This window comes from Molothrus aeneus, chromosome 12 (assembly GCF_037042795.1).
Source record: "Molothrus aeneus isolate 106 chromosome 12, BPBGC_Maene_1.0, whole genome shotgun sequence".
Taxonomy (NCBI): Eukaryota; Metazoa; Chordata; class Aves; order Passeriformes; family Icteridae; genus Molothrus; species Molothrus aeneus.
Genome location: NC_089657.1, coordinates 13,839,789 through 13,853,741, shown reverse-complemented (window position 1 = coordinate 13,853,741; position 13,953 = coordinate 13,839,789). Strand labels below are relative to the sequence as shown.

General features: G+C 39.1%; 1 protein-coding gene across 2 annotated transcripts in view; it reads left to right on the top strand.

The window, feature by feature from the left end:
• CACNA1D (calcium voltage-gated channel subunit alpha1 D) overlaps positions 1-13,953 on the top strand; it is a 168,464-nt gene that overhangs the window by 152,093 nt on the left and 2,418 nt on the right. For both annotated transcript variants that reach the window (XM_066558320.1, XM_066558319.1), the window contains 7 exons: positions 4,479-4,595; positions 6,101-6,465; positions 6,760-6,786; positions 7,661-7,810; positions 8,762-8,925; positions 11,617-11,738; positions 12,396-12,716. In XM_066558320.1, coding sequence (XP_066414417.1) covers positions 4,479-4,595; positions 6,101-6,465; positions 6,760-6,786; positions 7,661-7,810; positions 8,762-8,925; positions 11,617-11,738; positions 12,396-12,716 — 1,266 coding nt within the window. The remainder of the gene's footprint in view (positions 1-4,478; positions 4,596-6,100; positions 6,466-6,759; positions 6,787-7,660; positions 7,811-8,761; positions 8,926-11,616; positions 11,739-12,395; positions 12,717-13,953) is intronic.

Genomic DNA, 13,953 nt, shown 5'->3' with positions numbered 1-13,953 from the left:
GTGGTTTACAGGAATGTTTTTAGCATCATTCCAGGCTTCCAGGATTGTGAAGCTCTGAAAACCTAAGCATTTAGTATTCATGTTCTGTAGACTGCTTTTTTCCAGTTCTAGTGAGTTTATATAGAAATATACATAAATATCATTGCTCTGTCTGTGAAGCAAAGTTTGCCAGTGTCTTCCAGTTCCTGGTACCACTCTAGGACACCTCAAAAAGGGAGCACTGGAAATAATGTAGATGACAATGATATTATTTAAATAAGGGTAGTGTGCTTGCACTTCTTAAACTGAGCTTAAACTGCATCTATATATAGGTTGGACCATACCTGAAAGTGGTTGTGGACTGAATTTAGGTACAGGGAAAAGGATTTTTCGTAGTTCCAGTATTTGTAAGCATTTGAGGTCTTTTTTCTGAAAGTCATGACTGGAGTCTTGCATTAGACTCGGATTTCTTAATATAAGACATGTATTTAAAATGGTGTTACTCTTTTATGCATACTGTAGATGTGGGAAGTGGACTTAAAATCTGTTTGGCATTTTTTAAAAGCAGTCTTTTCATAATGTTTACATGTTTAACTTCCAAATGTTTTGATGGTTTGGTGTGAGTTGCCTTTCAAGCCTCTTAAGGCAAATCTCTAAATAACCTGTCTAGGGGTAGTTATTGGTCATATGATATATTTTCTCACTGAGGATGAGGAACTCCTACATTTCTGTTATTTCTACTTTTGAAAACACATCTGTGTCATCTCACTGGTGTGTCAGAGACAGGGGCATCTTTTGAGATGCTATTTAGGACCCAGCACTGCTTATCAATGCCTTATGCCATCCAGAAAACATTGCAGGTGCTGTTGTGCCTCCAGAGCACAGCTGCACAGAATTACCATGTTCATCTGCAGTCATTCTGGGCATTTATGGGAAAGCCTAATTAAAGACATGCTTGGGTCTCTCATGTAATTATGTTGTTCAGCACTCTATGTGTCACTGCTTTGCTGAGAAACCTTTGGACTGATACTTCTCATCTTTCTCTCACCTACAAGGAAAAAAGATGAAGCAAAGAAGGAATCAAAAGTTAAATTTTGGATAAACCATGTGTCTGAACAAGAAATAACTTCTTTTGCAAACTTCTAGTGAAATCTGTAGAACAGTTAGAGCTGTGCTCAAGGACTGTGAGGAAGCAATCCCTCTATAACACTCAAATTTGATTTTTTAAAAAGTCATGAAAACATGATGCTTCAGGAATGTGGCACATCTTGAATCTCTGTATGTAATAAAAGTCTTATGAAGGTCTAGGTAGGGCAATAACCACCTCCTAAGAACTTTAGCAGTCCTTGTGAAAAAGAAACAAGCACGCCTCTGGCAAGGGTAGACAATTCACTATCCAGGCTCTCTTTTTTGAAAAGCCCCATCTGCTCAGCTTTTGCTTTTATCTCTGATTTAAATGTAGCAGTTTTTAAAACCTCAAAAATGGAGGACATGGAGTGCTCCCATTGCTATCTTGTGTGTTACGTTGTCACCAGGGTTCTTGCTGGGTAGACTAAAATGTGCAATATTATGTAGAGAACGTGTATCTGAAGGACACTTCTTCCCTGTAAACCAAAGAAGAGGTGTGGGGAAGGTTGGTTTGATGTTTCTGTGCACTCTTTTGTTTTAGAGATCTTTGGTTTTGAAGTGCTTGAATATGAAGTCAAATGTTTGATCAGTCCATGCTGCCTCAGTCTTTGCAGAAGATATTAAGTGTTCATTAAGGTTCCAAGGAGGGATTTTCCTACTGACATAAAAGTACCAGTTCCTGTGGTTTTATATCAGTCCTACTTTAACTGACTGATCTAATGAAGAATTGTCCTATCACTGTGAGATCAGCATGAGCATTTGTATCATGATGTGGTGCTCCCCATATAATGTTAGATTGCTTATGATGCTGTTGGATTGCACCAGGTAAGATGAGACAGTGAGTGGGAGTAGTCATTTTCAGGAGACAGTTCACAAAATCATTGTAGGTCATTCATTAGAGCAAACTGAGGAATATCTCAATTCTGTAGACTGGTGTTGCTTGAGAGCTTCAGTGCTGGCTGAGAGTGAATAAATCTGCTGGGTTTAGTGTGATAAACATAAACCTTTGTACATGGTGATCCAGGCTTCTTTCTTCCACTGCTGACTGTGTAAATGCAAGAGATCTGTCACTTGGAAATGAGTTTCACTGGAGAGAGATGAGATGATAAAGGGTGCCTGGCTTTCTCTGGAGTAAAGGAGAGGTAATTCACCAAGAAGTAAGCCAGAAGGCAGCTGGAAATGTAATCAAAATTAAATTACCATTCAGTGTGTTGCTGTCATACACGTGGCTTTTCTCAGCTTCCAGGCATATATTTGTGGGGCTTTGTCACAATTTGGCAGACAGGAGTTTGAGCTAGTAGATTTTGTCAGAGTTACATTTTGTCTGGTGCTGCTCTCTGACAGTGCTGTGTTCACAGAAGGGCTCAGCTCAAAGGCAGCCTGGGCTGGCTGAAAACTCAGAGCTTTTGTGCAGTTGTAGAGCAGAAAACTCAGCCACAGTTGAGAGATGGGCTTCTCCAGCAAGAATAATTCAGGACAATCAAGACTTTGCTGTGTCTCTTATTATGTGTATCTTATATGTTCAGTGTTGTAGTGTAGGTCTATTCAGGTATTTTTCTGGATGCTAATTACCTTATTTTAGCAGTTTTCAAATTGTATTCTGTTCATACTAAGCTCAGTTTATTTTTATGTTCATGTGCTAGTTGAGGATTTTTTGTTCTTTCTCGTTCTCTTTGCTCTAAAGTCAGCAGGTAGTGAGTGTGAAATGCAAGTGGCTCTTCTATCGAATAGTCACTAACCAAAATATAATAGCAGTCCTCTAGTAAATAAATACTGCATTTGTCTCTGCTAAATCAATAGAAGCCTCTGATCTTCCACTTGAATAGCTGTACTTAAAGTGTTAATTTTGCTTTCCTTTAGCACCTTGCAAAATGATGACATTAGCAACCTTGCTGAGGTTCTGACTATGCAATTAGCATAAGAAGTGGGAGAAAGCACAATGTATTCATGAAGTATTGTATATTAACTCACTAGTAAATGATTTTTAGAGCCTTGTTCAATTATAGCATAACTCTCAAAGTTCATCCCTCAGGAGGAAAACGGAATTGCCAAATAGATGTAGGTAATGTGATTAGTCAGGCACCTTTTTCAGGAAGGGAAATACTGGAGTGAGTGAAACCTGAAGTGGAGCCTGTAGTAAATCTACCCCATTAAAGTTCGAAGCTTTTTGGTTTATCCCTTTCCAGGTTCTGATTGCCCACACTGCATAAATGCCATTTTTCTCCTCAGCAAAGCTGTTTCTGTTTTGAGCAGTTCTGGGTGTGCTCCTGGGAGTGTGTGAGGAAACAGCATGAATGAGACCAAGCCATGTTTGGGGCTCTCCAGGGTCTCTCAGCTCCTTCTGCAACTCTGAAACACAAAATTCTCTGCACATCCTTGTGCTACCCCAGGGCAAGTAACGTGCAATGTCAGTGTTGTGCTGGGACAGCCCTCACATCTCCTTAAAAAATGTTAAAAAAGAATGTCAGGTTTTTAGATTATAACCAAAAATTGAGCCAAGTGCTGTGCAGGATTTTTAGTAGTGTATGTGTAGTGGTAAAGGGTTAAACACACACATCTTGGATTTTTCTGAACCTGAGGAGATAAAGGAAGTTGCTGGGAAGAATGAGATTGTTACTCTTGCTTGGGATCATAGCAGGCAGAGTTAAATCAGGAGGAATTTTCTCCTGTTTGAAGTAAGGCCTGCAAAGCACTGAGCTCTTGGGGTGGGTATGATGTCTCTCTCCTCCCTGATGTGCAGGTCTGTCCTGGGCAGTGTCAGCTTCATCCCTTTTCCTAAATGTTGCTTGTGGTAGCAAACTTGAGAGGAATCTGAACTGGTATACACTGAGTCTCTGCTGCTGTAACTCAATGGTTTTCTGTCCTAAACTAAAGCTTTAAACCAAATATCTGCAAATCACAGTGCAGTGTAGATGAGCTGGAATTATTTCACTGCTTTCTTTTCCATCTGAGCTCTGCTAAAATTGCTGTTGCTATAGCAAAGATCTCCTTGTGTTTCCTTTGTTGACACAGGCTGCAAACATGTTTTGAACATTAAATATACATCTCATTGAAATGCATTTTATTATAGTTCTTGCTGATTTTTAATAAGATTAATTTTTCTTCTATAGGGGTCCATAAACATCAGTGGTGTTTTAGTCAGTATCTACACTGTGATAATAAAGACACGATCACCTCAGTACTACCAGGGTGGTACTGGAATATATAAACTTTTTGTTAATATCAGTAAAGGAACTTACAGCTGAATACATCCTCTGTGGATGTATTAACAAAAACTGTTAACTGTCCTTTAAAATAATTTTAACACCAGTAATTAAAGAGCAAAAAAGAATTTGCATTCCTAATGTATTATGGTGTTGTCATTGATTTAGGCAGGACTAAGGACACTTCATGATATTGGCCCAGAAATACGCCGAGCTATTTCCTGTGACTTGCAAGATGATGAACCAGAGGAAAACAATCCAGAGGAGGAGGAAGATGTTTATAAAGTAATGTCAGAACACAACCATGTGAATTGTTTTTTGTATAATATGAGCGTAAAGAATGAACTTGTCCTTGAATATGAAATAACATAGTAATACTTTTAAACCCCTCAAATCAGAAAATAGAAATATTTTATATATAATGATATTTTATGTATACATCTATAAAAATGGTAGTATCAGGACACTTGCATTTCTTCATAAATTTAGGAAGCAGTTCCTGCAGGATGTTTCTCCTGCCCCTAATTCTTTCTCATGAATTCTTATTTTTTCTTAGGCAAATCCTATCAAAAGGTATGAACCTTGCCATCTCAAATTTTGATAGAGGCAAGGTTGAAACCGGTTTTAACCTCTGCAGTGGTAGATAGGAAGAAGAGAATGAAAGTCTATGCAAGCAAGCCACAACAGACACGGAGCTGCATATTTAAAACTGAATACACGGGGTTACACAGAGATCAACTAAATAAAATGCCATTTCCAATCCCATGAGGGATATCAATAAGAATCAATTAGAAAAAAAATTAGGTTTCCTCTTAATGTTATTTAGTCCTAAATGGTGAATATGTAAATCTGGTGTTATAATCAGAGGCAGTCTGCAAACCATTTCTCAGCCAGCAAGGAAACATTTTTTCCCAATCATTTCAGAAGAAGCAGATGTAAAATCATGCTTCTGCAGGAATTACAGCAGAAGCCCCATAGCTTGCTACTGTCCTTTGCAAAAAGGAGGATGTGGCACTGGAGACGGTGCCTCAGCTGCCACCAGTAGATGCATTTCTCTGCCAACCATCATTACCTCCTGTCTTCTCTAGATTGAGCTGCAACTCAGACTGCTGTCATCCGGGACCCACACCTGGCTAGACAGGGAGGCTCCCTAACCTGGGTCAGGTGTCCAAGACAGCTGCATGTCACAGTCATACCTTAGCACCTCATCCTTTCTTTCACCATCCATCACACTCCCAGGGCTGATAAACAGAAACTCTTTCTTGTACCTCTGCGAGAAGAAAGAATGGAAGCACTGGAGCTGAATGTTCCCTCCTGGGATTTGCTTGCAAGCTGTTGCATGGCACTCCATCCTGTCTGAGTGACTCCTGCTGCAAACCCCTGCCCTGGGAGAGCAGCACAGAACTTCACCAAGGCCTTCCCAAAAATTAAGCAAACACATCTCTTTCTGAGGAAGCTGGTGCATGTTTATTTATGGGAATCTAGGTTTCTCCTGCGTAATAAAATGTGGAGAAAGCTGGATATGTCACTTTTACTTGGGTGGAAAAGAATAATGATCACAGTATACTGTTGATTTGACTCTGAAATACAATATTGTCATCACCACAATCACATCTCTGTCACTCCAGGAGATCCCATCTGAAGCATCATAAAATTAGAAAGAAAGATCACAGGTTACTTGAATTGCTACTTTTCTATGCATGTAGGAGAGAAAAGTAAGTTGTCACTGTCAAGAGTATGTTCTGTTAAGGTTTCTGATATAATTCTTTCTTTCTCTTCCCCTAAAACAGAGGAATGGTGCCCTCTTTGGCAACCACATAAACCACATTAGCAGTGACAGACGAGATTCCTTTCACCAAATCAACACCACACACCGTCCCTTACACGTCCAGCGGCCTTCAATTCCCTCTGCAAGTGATCCTGAGAAAAACATGTACCATCAGGCAGGAAACTCTCTGTACCACAACCATCATAACCACAACTCAGTAGGAAAGCATGTTCCAAACTCAACAAATGCCAATCTCAATAATGCCAACGTGTCCAAAGTCCATGGAAAACACCCAAGTTTTGGGAATCGTGAGCACCGATCTGAGAACGGTTACCGCTCACACTCCAGGGCTGACCATGAGAAGAGAAGAAGGCCAAGCAGTAGGAGGTAAACTTAAATATGCCTTTGTTTTTAAATAAACTTATAAATGCACTATAGGAAACTTAAGCTAAGTGAAATTAATTTGAATCTTCATTTCTGTTGCCTACCAATGTGTAAGCTGTATTTAAAATGTAGCACTGATGAATGGGAAATGCATAAATCTTTACTGGGGTTTGAAAGTAGCAGTTGTCTTTGAAGTGAAATCATTAGTTACAGCACAGACATTGTAATCACCAAAGAGTTTCTCTAAATGACTTGTTCTTAAAATATTTTTCTCATTTTTGTGGCCTACCTGGATAGAACACGCTACTATGAAACATATATTAGGTGAGTTGATATTGTTCTGACATAATTGAAGAGGACAGGAAGTTTTTCTTTTTTTTTCCTCTCCTTTCCTGTTTCTTTTCTAAATTAACTGTATAACAATGCATAGGCTCAGTAACTCAAGTGACAATTTCTAAGTCTATTTTTTTACTGCCTATTCTAAAAGGACAAACTTTTGTTAAAGTTCAAAATTATTTAAGCCCTTTTGAAAGTCCAAGCAGGTTTCTGCAGTTTTCAACAGGCTAAAGATCACACCTGATTGTAGCCCTTGTTAAAAATTGACTTACCAAGACTGGAAAACCACTGGTGTTAGCTTTGATAAATGTTAATGTGTACAGTTCCTTTTATAGGGAACCCAAAATCTTTCCTGGTCTTCTGTCTGAATATTTTCTAAGCACTTCTTAAAATATAAGATCTATTGTTTTAATTAAAGTGCATTGGTAAATGGATGCTCAGTGGTGGTTTTAATGTCTAGATTTGCATACCCATTTCAGATTTCTTTTTGAATACCTCAGTGAAAACTTCTTAATATTTGAGCCATTTGTCAAACTTCAGGCATTGGAGAGAGGCTGTGTTTTTCCAAATGACAATGTATAGAATATAAAAAGTCTTGATTGTATTTGATTTCACTGAGCATCTTTTTATTGCTTTTCTATTGTACCAGAAGGAAATAAAGGAAGGCCATCTTTAAGAAACAGGTACATCATTCACGTTCTGAACTGCACTGCTGTAACGCCACATCCTGAACTAGAGAGTTGTTAATGCTTGTCTTTTTCTTCTCCTCCTTGAAGAACATTAAAAGAATTATAAGAACATTGTAAACAATACATAATTGATATAAATAGAATAAAAATTCCTATTTGGTTGCTGCTTCCAGGTCTGACACTGGTGACGGGCGCCGTCCGACCATTCGCCGGGAAGAACACGAAGTGCAAGACTACTGCAATGATGATCATTATCTGGCAGAGCAGGACTATTACAGTGGAGAAGAATATTATGAAGATGACAGTATGTTGTCAGGAAACAGGTGAGGATATTTGTTAAATAAAAATATTTGTTAAATAAAATAGTGTGCAAAAATATTTTGGTATTTTACGTACATAGATGTAAAGGCTTCACTAAGCACATTCACACTGCAAATTCTCGAATGAAATTAATGCTCCACAACTGCTGAAATGGGAAATGATGAGGAAAGGAGAGTATTCCAAAGAGAGAATGTTTCCCTTCTACTGACTACATTCAGTAGCATCTCAAATATAATCTCCACTTCTGTCCATTTTTGAAAAATGTTCAAGTCCAGCCCAGAAGTAGAGGAATTTATTGCCATTTTATCTTAGATCCATAAGTGGATATGTTAAAGTGCCAGACATGCTGAATTCTCCTCCTCCTCCTCCTGCTATATGGGCTACATTCACCAGCTGATTTCTGGCGAGATTGGCACCATAATCTGCATCCCATTGATTTGCATGAAAGCTAAATTTTACAGAATTCTCAGGTCAATATTTTTTTTTTTTGTATTACAGTCAGCATCAAGTAACACCCTTTCAAGATCTGATTTTAAACATGAGAATATCCAGAATGTAAGAGGCTTAAATCCATTCTGAACTTCTATGCTCTGCACCTTAGCCAGGGCTGTCAAGAGAGCATGGCAGGAGTAGAAGAGAGTATTTATTTTACTTTTTTAAGCAGTGTGTGACTGAGATCTTACATTTTTGCCTGTACTGGTAAGAATAAATTCATTGAAAATACAACATGATTAAAAATTTAACCTGAGAATTGACCTGACTAGAGAAGTATATGCCCTCTCAAAATCCTACAGAAACTGAATTTTAAATCTGAGTTGTGCAATTACAGAATGCAGTGTTTAATTCTCTTCCTGGAGAAAAAGTAGACTTGAAAATCTTTTAGAAGGAAACTAATTTTGTAACTGCTTATAAAACTCACTGAAAGAATGTTTTCTTTATTTTTTTTAATGAAGGCATAGATATGATTATCACTGTAGATATCACTGCCATGAATCAGATTTTGAGAGACCAAAAGGTTACCATCACCCACATGGTTTTTTTGAGGAAGATGATTCACAGATCTGTTATGATACAAAAAGATCTCCTAGGAGACGGCTGCTACCTCCAACACCACCACGTAAGTACATTAAGGACAATTGCTTTGCAAATCTGAAATAATTCAAATACATTCAGACAGATTCCAGTTTAAAAAGGATTTTTTTTCTTAAACTTGGATTTTAAGCATCTTATTTCAGATTGACATTGGTACTTATTCTGCTGTCTCAGGAATGATGCTTAAAATTCTGTGTTTCTTCTGAGGGAGAAGATGTTTCAATTTATAGATAGAATTAGCATTGTCAACAGATGTTTTTTTCCCTGATTCTTTAATTTTCATTTCTTCTCTTCTTTGTATCTATCCCTTGGCTTTTCCTTATCTCAAGAACAATATTGGTTCTTATCTTGTGATCCTGTCTTTGTATGTTCCAGGCCATACTGCAGAGATTAGCAGTGCTAATCCTCTGGTGAAACTAGGCACAGACTCAAAATTCTTGGGTTTGAGCTTTGACCTCTGAGTGCAAAAGCAACGTCTTTTTAAGGCTTTTTCTTGTCTCAGAGATTCTCAAGTGTATTGAGATAATTTTATATCTGAGGTACAGTCTTAGACTGTTTAAAGCTACAGAAAGCTGTGATAAAAGGCAGCAGCAAAATATATTTTTCTAAAATGAATGTAGCATTCTCCAGCAATACTGCCAGTACTGGATCTACACTTTAGGCACTCATCTCCTTATAAGACTGGCAATGCTCTCTGCTTTTTGGCTTTCTGCCCTTAGGGGTTACAGGGGGCAGAATGAGTCTTGCACCACAGAGAGCGAATAACTCAGCTGAACAGTACTGAAGGGTACAGAAAGCTGCTGTCTGTCTTCCAGTAGTAGAAGGGAAGCACATCAGATGAAGGAGAGACTGTGAAAGGAGACCCCTGTACATCTTTCTACAAGCCTCTCTGATAACAGAGGAATTTTAAGCCAAAGAAATAGATAGGTGCTTTTTATACCCATTCCACAGATTGCAGGAGAAAAAATTTCATATAAAAATTGTCCTGGGTCTGCCCATGAAAATGTTTTGAGTGGAGGGTTAAAGGTTTCCTCTAACTGCAGTCTTGGAGATAAAGTTTAAATGACAGTGTTTGGCAGTAATTTATTTAGAGGAAATGATGCTTTTTATCTCATCTACAGGAAACTTGATTAAGGTACTAGATAAGATTATTTGATATTCTAGGATAAGAGGACATAGTTCTGATCGAAGTTGCGTAAGGGTAATTTAGGAAGTCCTTGACTTGCACCAATGTAATGTCATAAGAGCAATCAGTGTCAGACCTCCTGTCATAACCATTTATTTTATATTCAGGAAAAGAGTTGAGAGATTTTTAGCAGCTCAGTATCTGAGCAGATTTTAAAAGAACCTCAAATCTATTATTTGTAGGTAGTGTATGGGCTGTTTGGCCTGGGGAGGAAGCCTTGATTTTTTCACACTATAAAGAAAAAAGAAAAAAAAAAAAAAAGAATGTGCAACATTGCACTCAACAGCTCCTGCTAGCATCTGAATCAGTCCAAGTGAACATAACATCCAGTGCCTTGGCTGAGTACTGCAGTCAGTAAATTGAGCTCTGTGCAAGCTTTCTGGATGCTTCTATGCCAAACTCATCTCCACAGTATTTGAGCAGCTTCCAGAAGTGTACTGAGGAACAACTGAGATGTTCTTTCAGCCTCTTCTCTGCAGGGAAGCATGTGCAAAGAAGTGTCTTGTGTTGGATGAAGGGACTTTTTGGGTTGCTTACTATGCATTTTGGTTTTGGGACATTTTATCATATGAGGATCAGGAGCTAAGGCTTACATCCCTCTGTTTGGATTTGCCATAGAGATAAGGGAGAGGGACAAAGTTTGCTTTAATTAGACAGAATGACCTCGTGGAAGTGCCTGTTCTAGTTCAGTGGCTCTTTCTTAGCAACCAGCATGAAGTGTCTGATAATAACTGTGGGGTGCCATAACTCCATGGCATTTGGTACAGCCATGTTCTCCCCAGTGTCCCACTCCAGTGCTTACAGCTGTGAGACTGGATCTAGATTCCAGCTGCAGTTCAGCATCCAGGCTCTCTGAGCATTGAAGCTGGCAGAGGGGAATGATATCCACGTGCTTCCCATCATTCTGCAGGCTTTCAACAAGGTCAGCTGAAACATCTCCACATTAGCCAAACATCTTGATTCAGTTCAAATTTCTACTTTTTTTTCTATCATGAATGTGCACATAACAGCAGAGACCGTGGATGATTGCTGTGCTAAACAACAGAATAACCATCAGGAATTGACAACCTGAGTTGACTTGGATATGGTTTTACATATTGCATATTGCTTCCAAGGAACTGCAGATTTCATATTTTCTTTGGGAAATCTGGTTTATTAGAATGGAGAGCTTGAAGCCATGGGGAGGGAAGAAGAAAGTCACAGCAGGTTATGGCAAAACTCTGCAGTTGAGAGTCTGAGCCAGTCAGCTGCATCAATGTGAGGCAGTCAGCTGCTTGTTTCCTGAAACAGATGCTTCCAGTTCTGTCATGTTAGGTTCCTTCTATGATTTCCACCTTAGACTGCTTTTGCTTATGTGGTTAATCTGTCCTTTATCTTATAATCTGCCACTTGCTTCTATTAGCACAACTTCTTTCTTACTGGAGGATCTGTTTTAATTTGTATCACAGCTCACTCACCCTGGATTTCTGGAAATAATAGACTTTGAGGAAAAATACTTTGTTTTTCTAATGAATTATGGTTTCCCTGTAGCACACAGACGATCTTCCTTTAACTTCGAATGCCTCCGCCGACAAAGTAGCCAAGACGACATCCCGCTCTCTCCTAATTTTCACCATCGCACGGCTTTGCCCCTTCACTTAATGCAACAGCAGGTAAACCCAAACTCTTCCTTAACCAACAGTGAATTAAATCTTTCCAGCCTCTACATTTCACTCCTGACTTTCACTGTTGTTTGAAGCAGCACTGGTGTATTCATTGCTAGACCCAAGGCTTCTCAAACATCGACCTTGTACAAAACACAGAATGAGTAGCCTGCCCCTTGGACTCCGAGTGCTTACAAAGTGCTCATGCCCTAAAGTTTGACCAGGACTGCATAATACAGCAGCTGTCTATTAATGTTTGCCTATCTCAATTCCATTTGTGAAAATTTGCAAGTACAACTCAGACACTTTCTGAGGCTCTGTGCCCAGCTTGGAAAATGCTGACAGCTTCCTATCCTGTCCTGGACAGAAGGAATATTTCTTTATTTTGTTTTCTTTAATATATTAATATATATTTATTTATTAATATATATTTATTTAATATATTAACATATTCAAAAAGATTTTGTGATATAAGTAAAATGGAAAAAATACCATTTTGTTGATTCAATTTACCAATTTCAGTCCTGTTCCTCTATTACACATCAGAAGATGTTGACTTTGCCTAGCTGCTGCCTGAGAAATTGGTTTGAGCTAACTGCTGAAGTGAGAAATGAGTATGACTGAGCATCTGAAATCACTAACTTCTAAAATGCTTCCCTTTGCCAGGTGATGGCTGTGGCAGGTCTGGATTCCAGCAAAGCTCATAAACACTCCCCGAGTCGCTCAACGCGCTCCTGGGCCACCCCACCCGCCACACCTCCCAACAGGGAGCGTTCCCCCTATTACACCCCTCTGATCCAGGTGGACAGGGCTGACTCCACAGAGCACATGAATGGCAGCCTGCCCTCCCTGCACAGGAGCTCCTGGTACACAGATGACCCCGACATCTCCTACAGGACGTTCACCCCAGCCAGCCTGACCGTGCCCAATGACCTGCGGCACAAACACAGCGACAAGCAGAGGAGCGCCGACAGCCTGGTGGAGGCGGTGAGTGCTGCACGGCCTCTGAGCCAGCCAAGAGTGCCTCTGGGAGGTTTTGGGTTAACTCTGCAAAGCACAGAATTAAGTTTGATGCCTCAGGTTTTAGCTTTTATAGTTTTTAGATTCTGTACTGCTTTAGTGTGTACTTCTGAGCTTCATATTAGGAGATAGTCTCTTCACAGAATAGGGAAACAAAACATTCCTTCTCTAGCTGGGAACCAAGGACAAGTGGCCCATATCTCAGGGCCAAGAGCATAAACAACATGGACTGAAGAGAGAAAAACAAGAAGGATGGGACTTCATAACCAAACCCATAATTGGATAATTAATTTCAATATGCAAATGGACCAAAACTTATAAAAGTGTGAGACCCCTTTACTGGTTGTCCATTTTGGGTTCATCTTGGGTGTAGCCCTGGCTGGGCTCTGGTGTTGCCCAAGGTGGATCCATTGCAGTCTTTGAATAAATATCTACTTCATTCTTTAGCTCTGTCTAGTCTCTGTTCTAGGTCAGCCTTCACAAGGCATCAAGTTCACATCAACGCTATGAAAATGGACTTTTACTTTTATAGCCACAAAGTGGTTTTAGGTAAAGAGGGGAATTTATTCATAACTGCCGTGTAGTAAAGGATTTCTACTGACTCCAGATCTTCACATTAGTGAGAGATTAATCAGAGAACTAAAGATACTTTAGAATTTTGAAATTTAAGTTTTTTAGATGGGCATCAGTTCTGAAGTGTCCTTCCACAATGGCAATAAGGAAGAGATTATGCATACGCCTGTTCTCTCTGTTGTTTCTGTGGAAATAAATCCCCATTTTTGCAGTAATCTGAATAAAAGATCAAAACCTCCATGAATCAGTGTACTAAATGCAGAGAGGAGAATAACAACTGCAAGGATTGATTTGTAGATTCACTAAAGAATGCTAAGAATTCCCTTTTATATTAAAAAAGATTTGAAGATAAAGTGTGTACAGCATTTCTTAATCATAGTTAATGTTGTAGCTTCCATCCATCACTTCCTTTCCATTGCTGGGAGCTATAACACATTTTGTTATGTTTTTGCAAATGGGAATTCAACATCTTTTTTCCATGTACTCTAAAGTACCAAGAACATATAAAATTCTGTATTTCAGACAACTGTTCTAACTGCACCAACTGAGATCTATTAACTGTTGTCTTTAGTGTATCAGCATGACGACTGATGTTCAGCAAAGACTACTGCCAGATCTCTAAGGAGAAGTG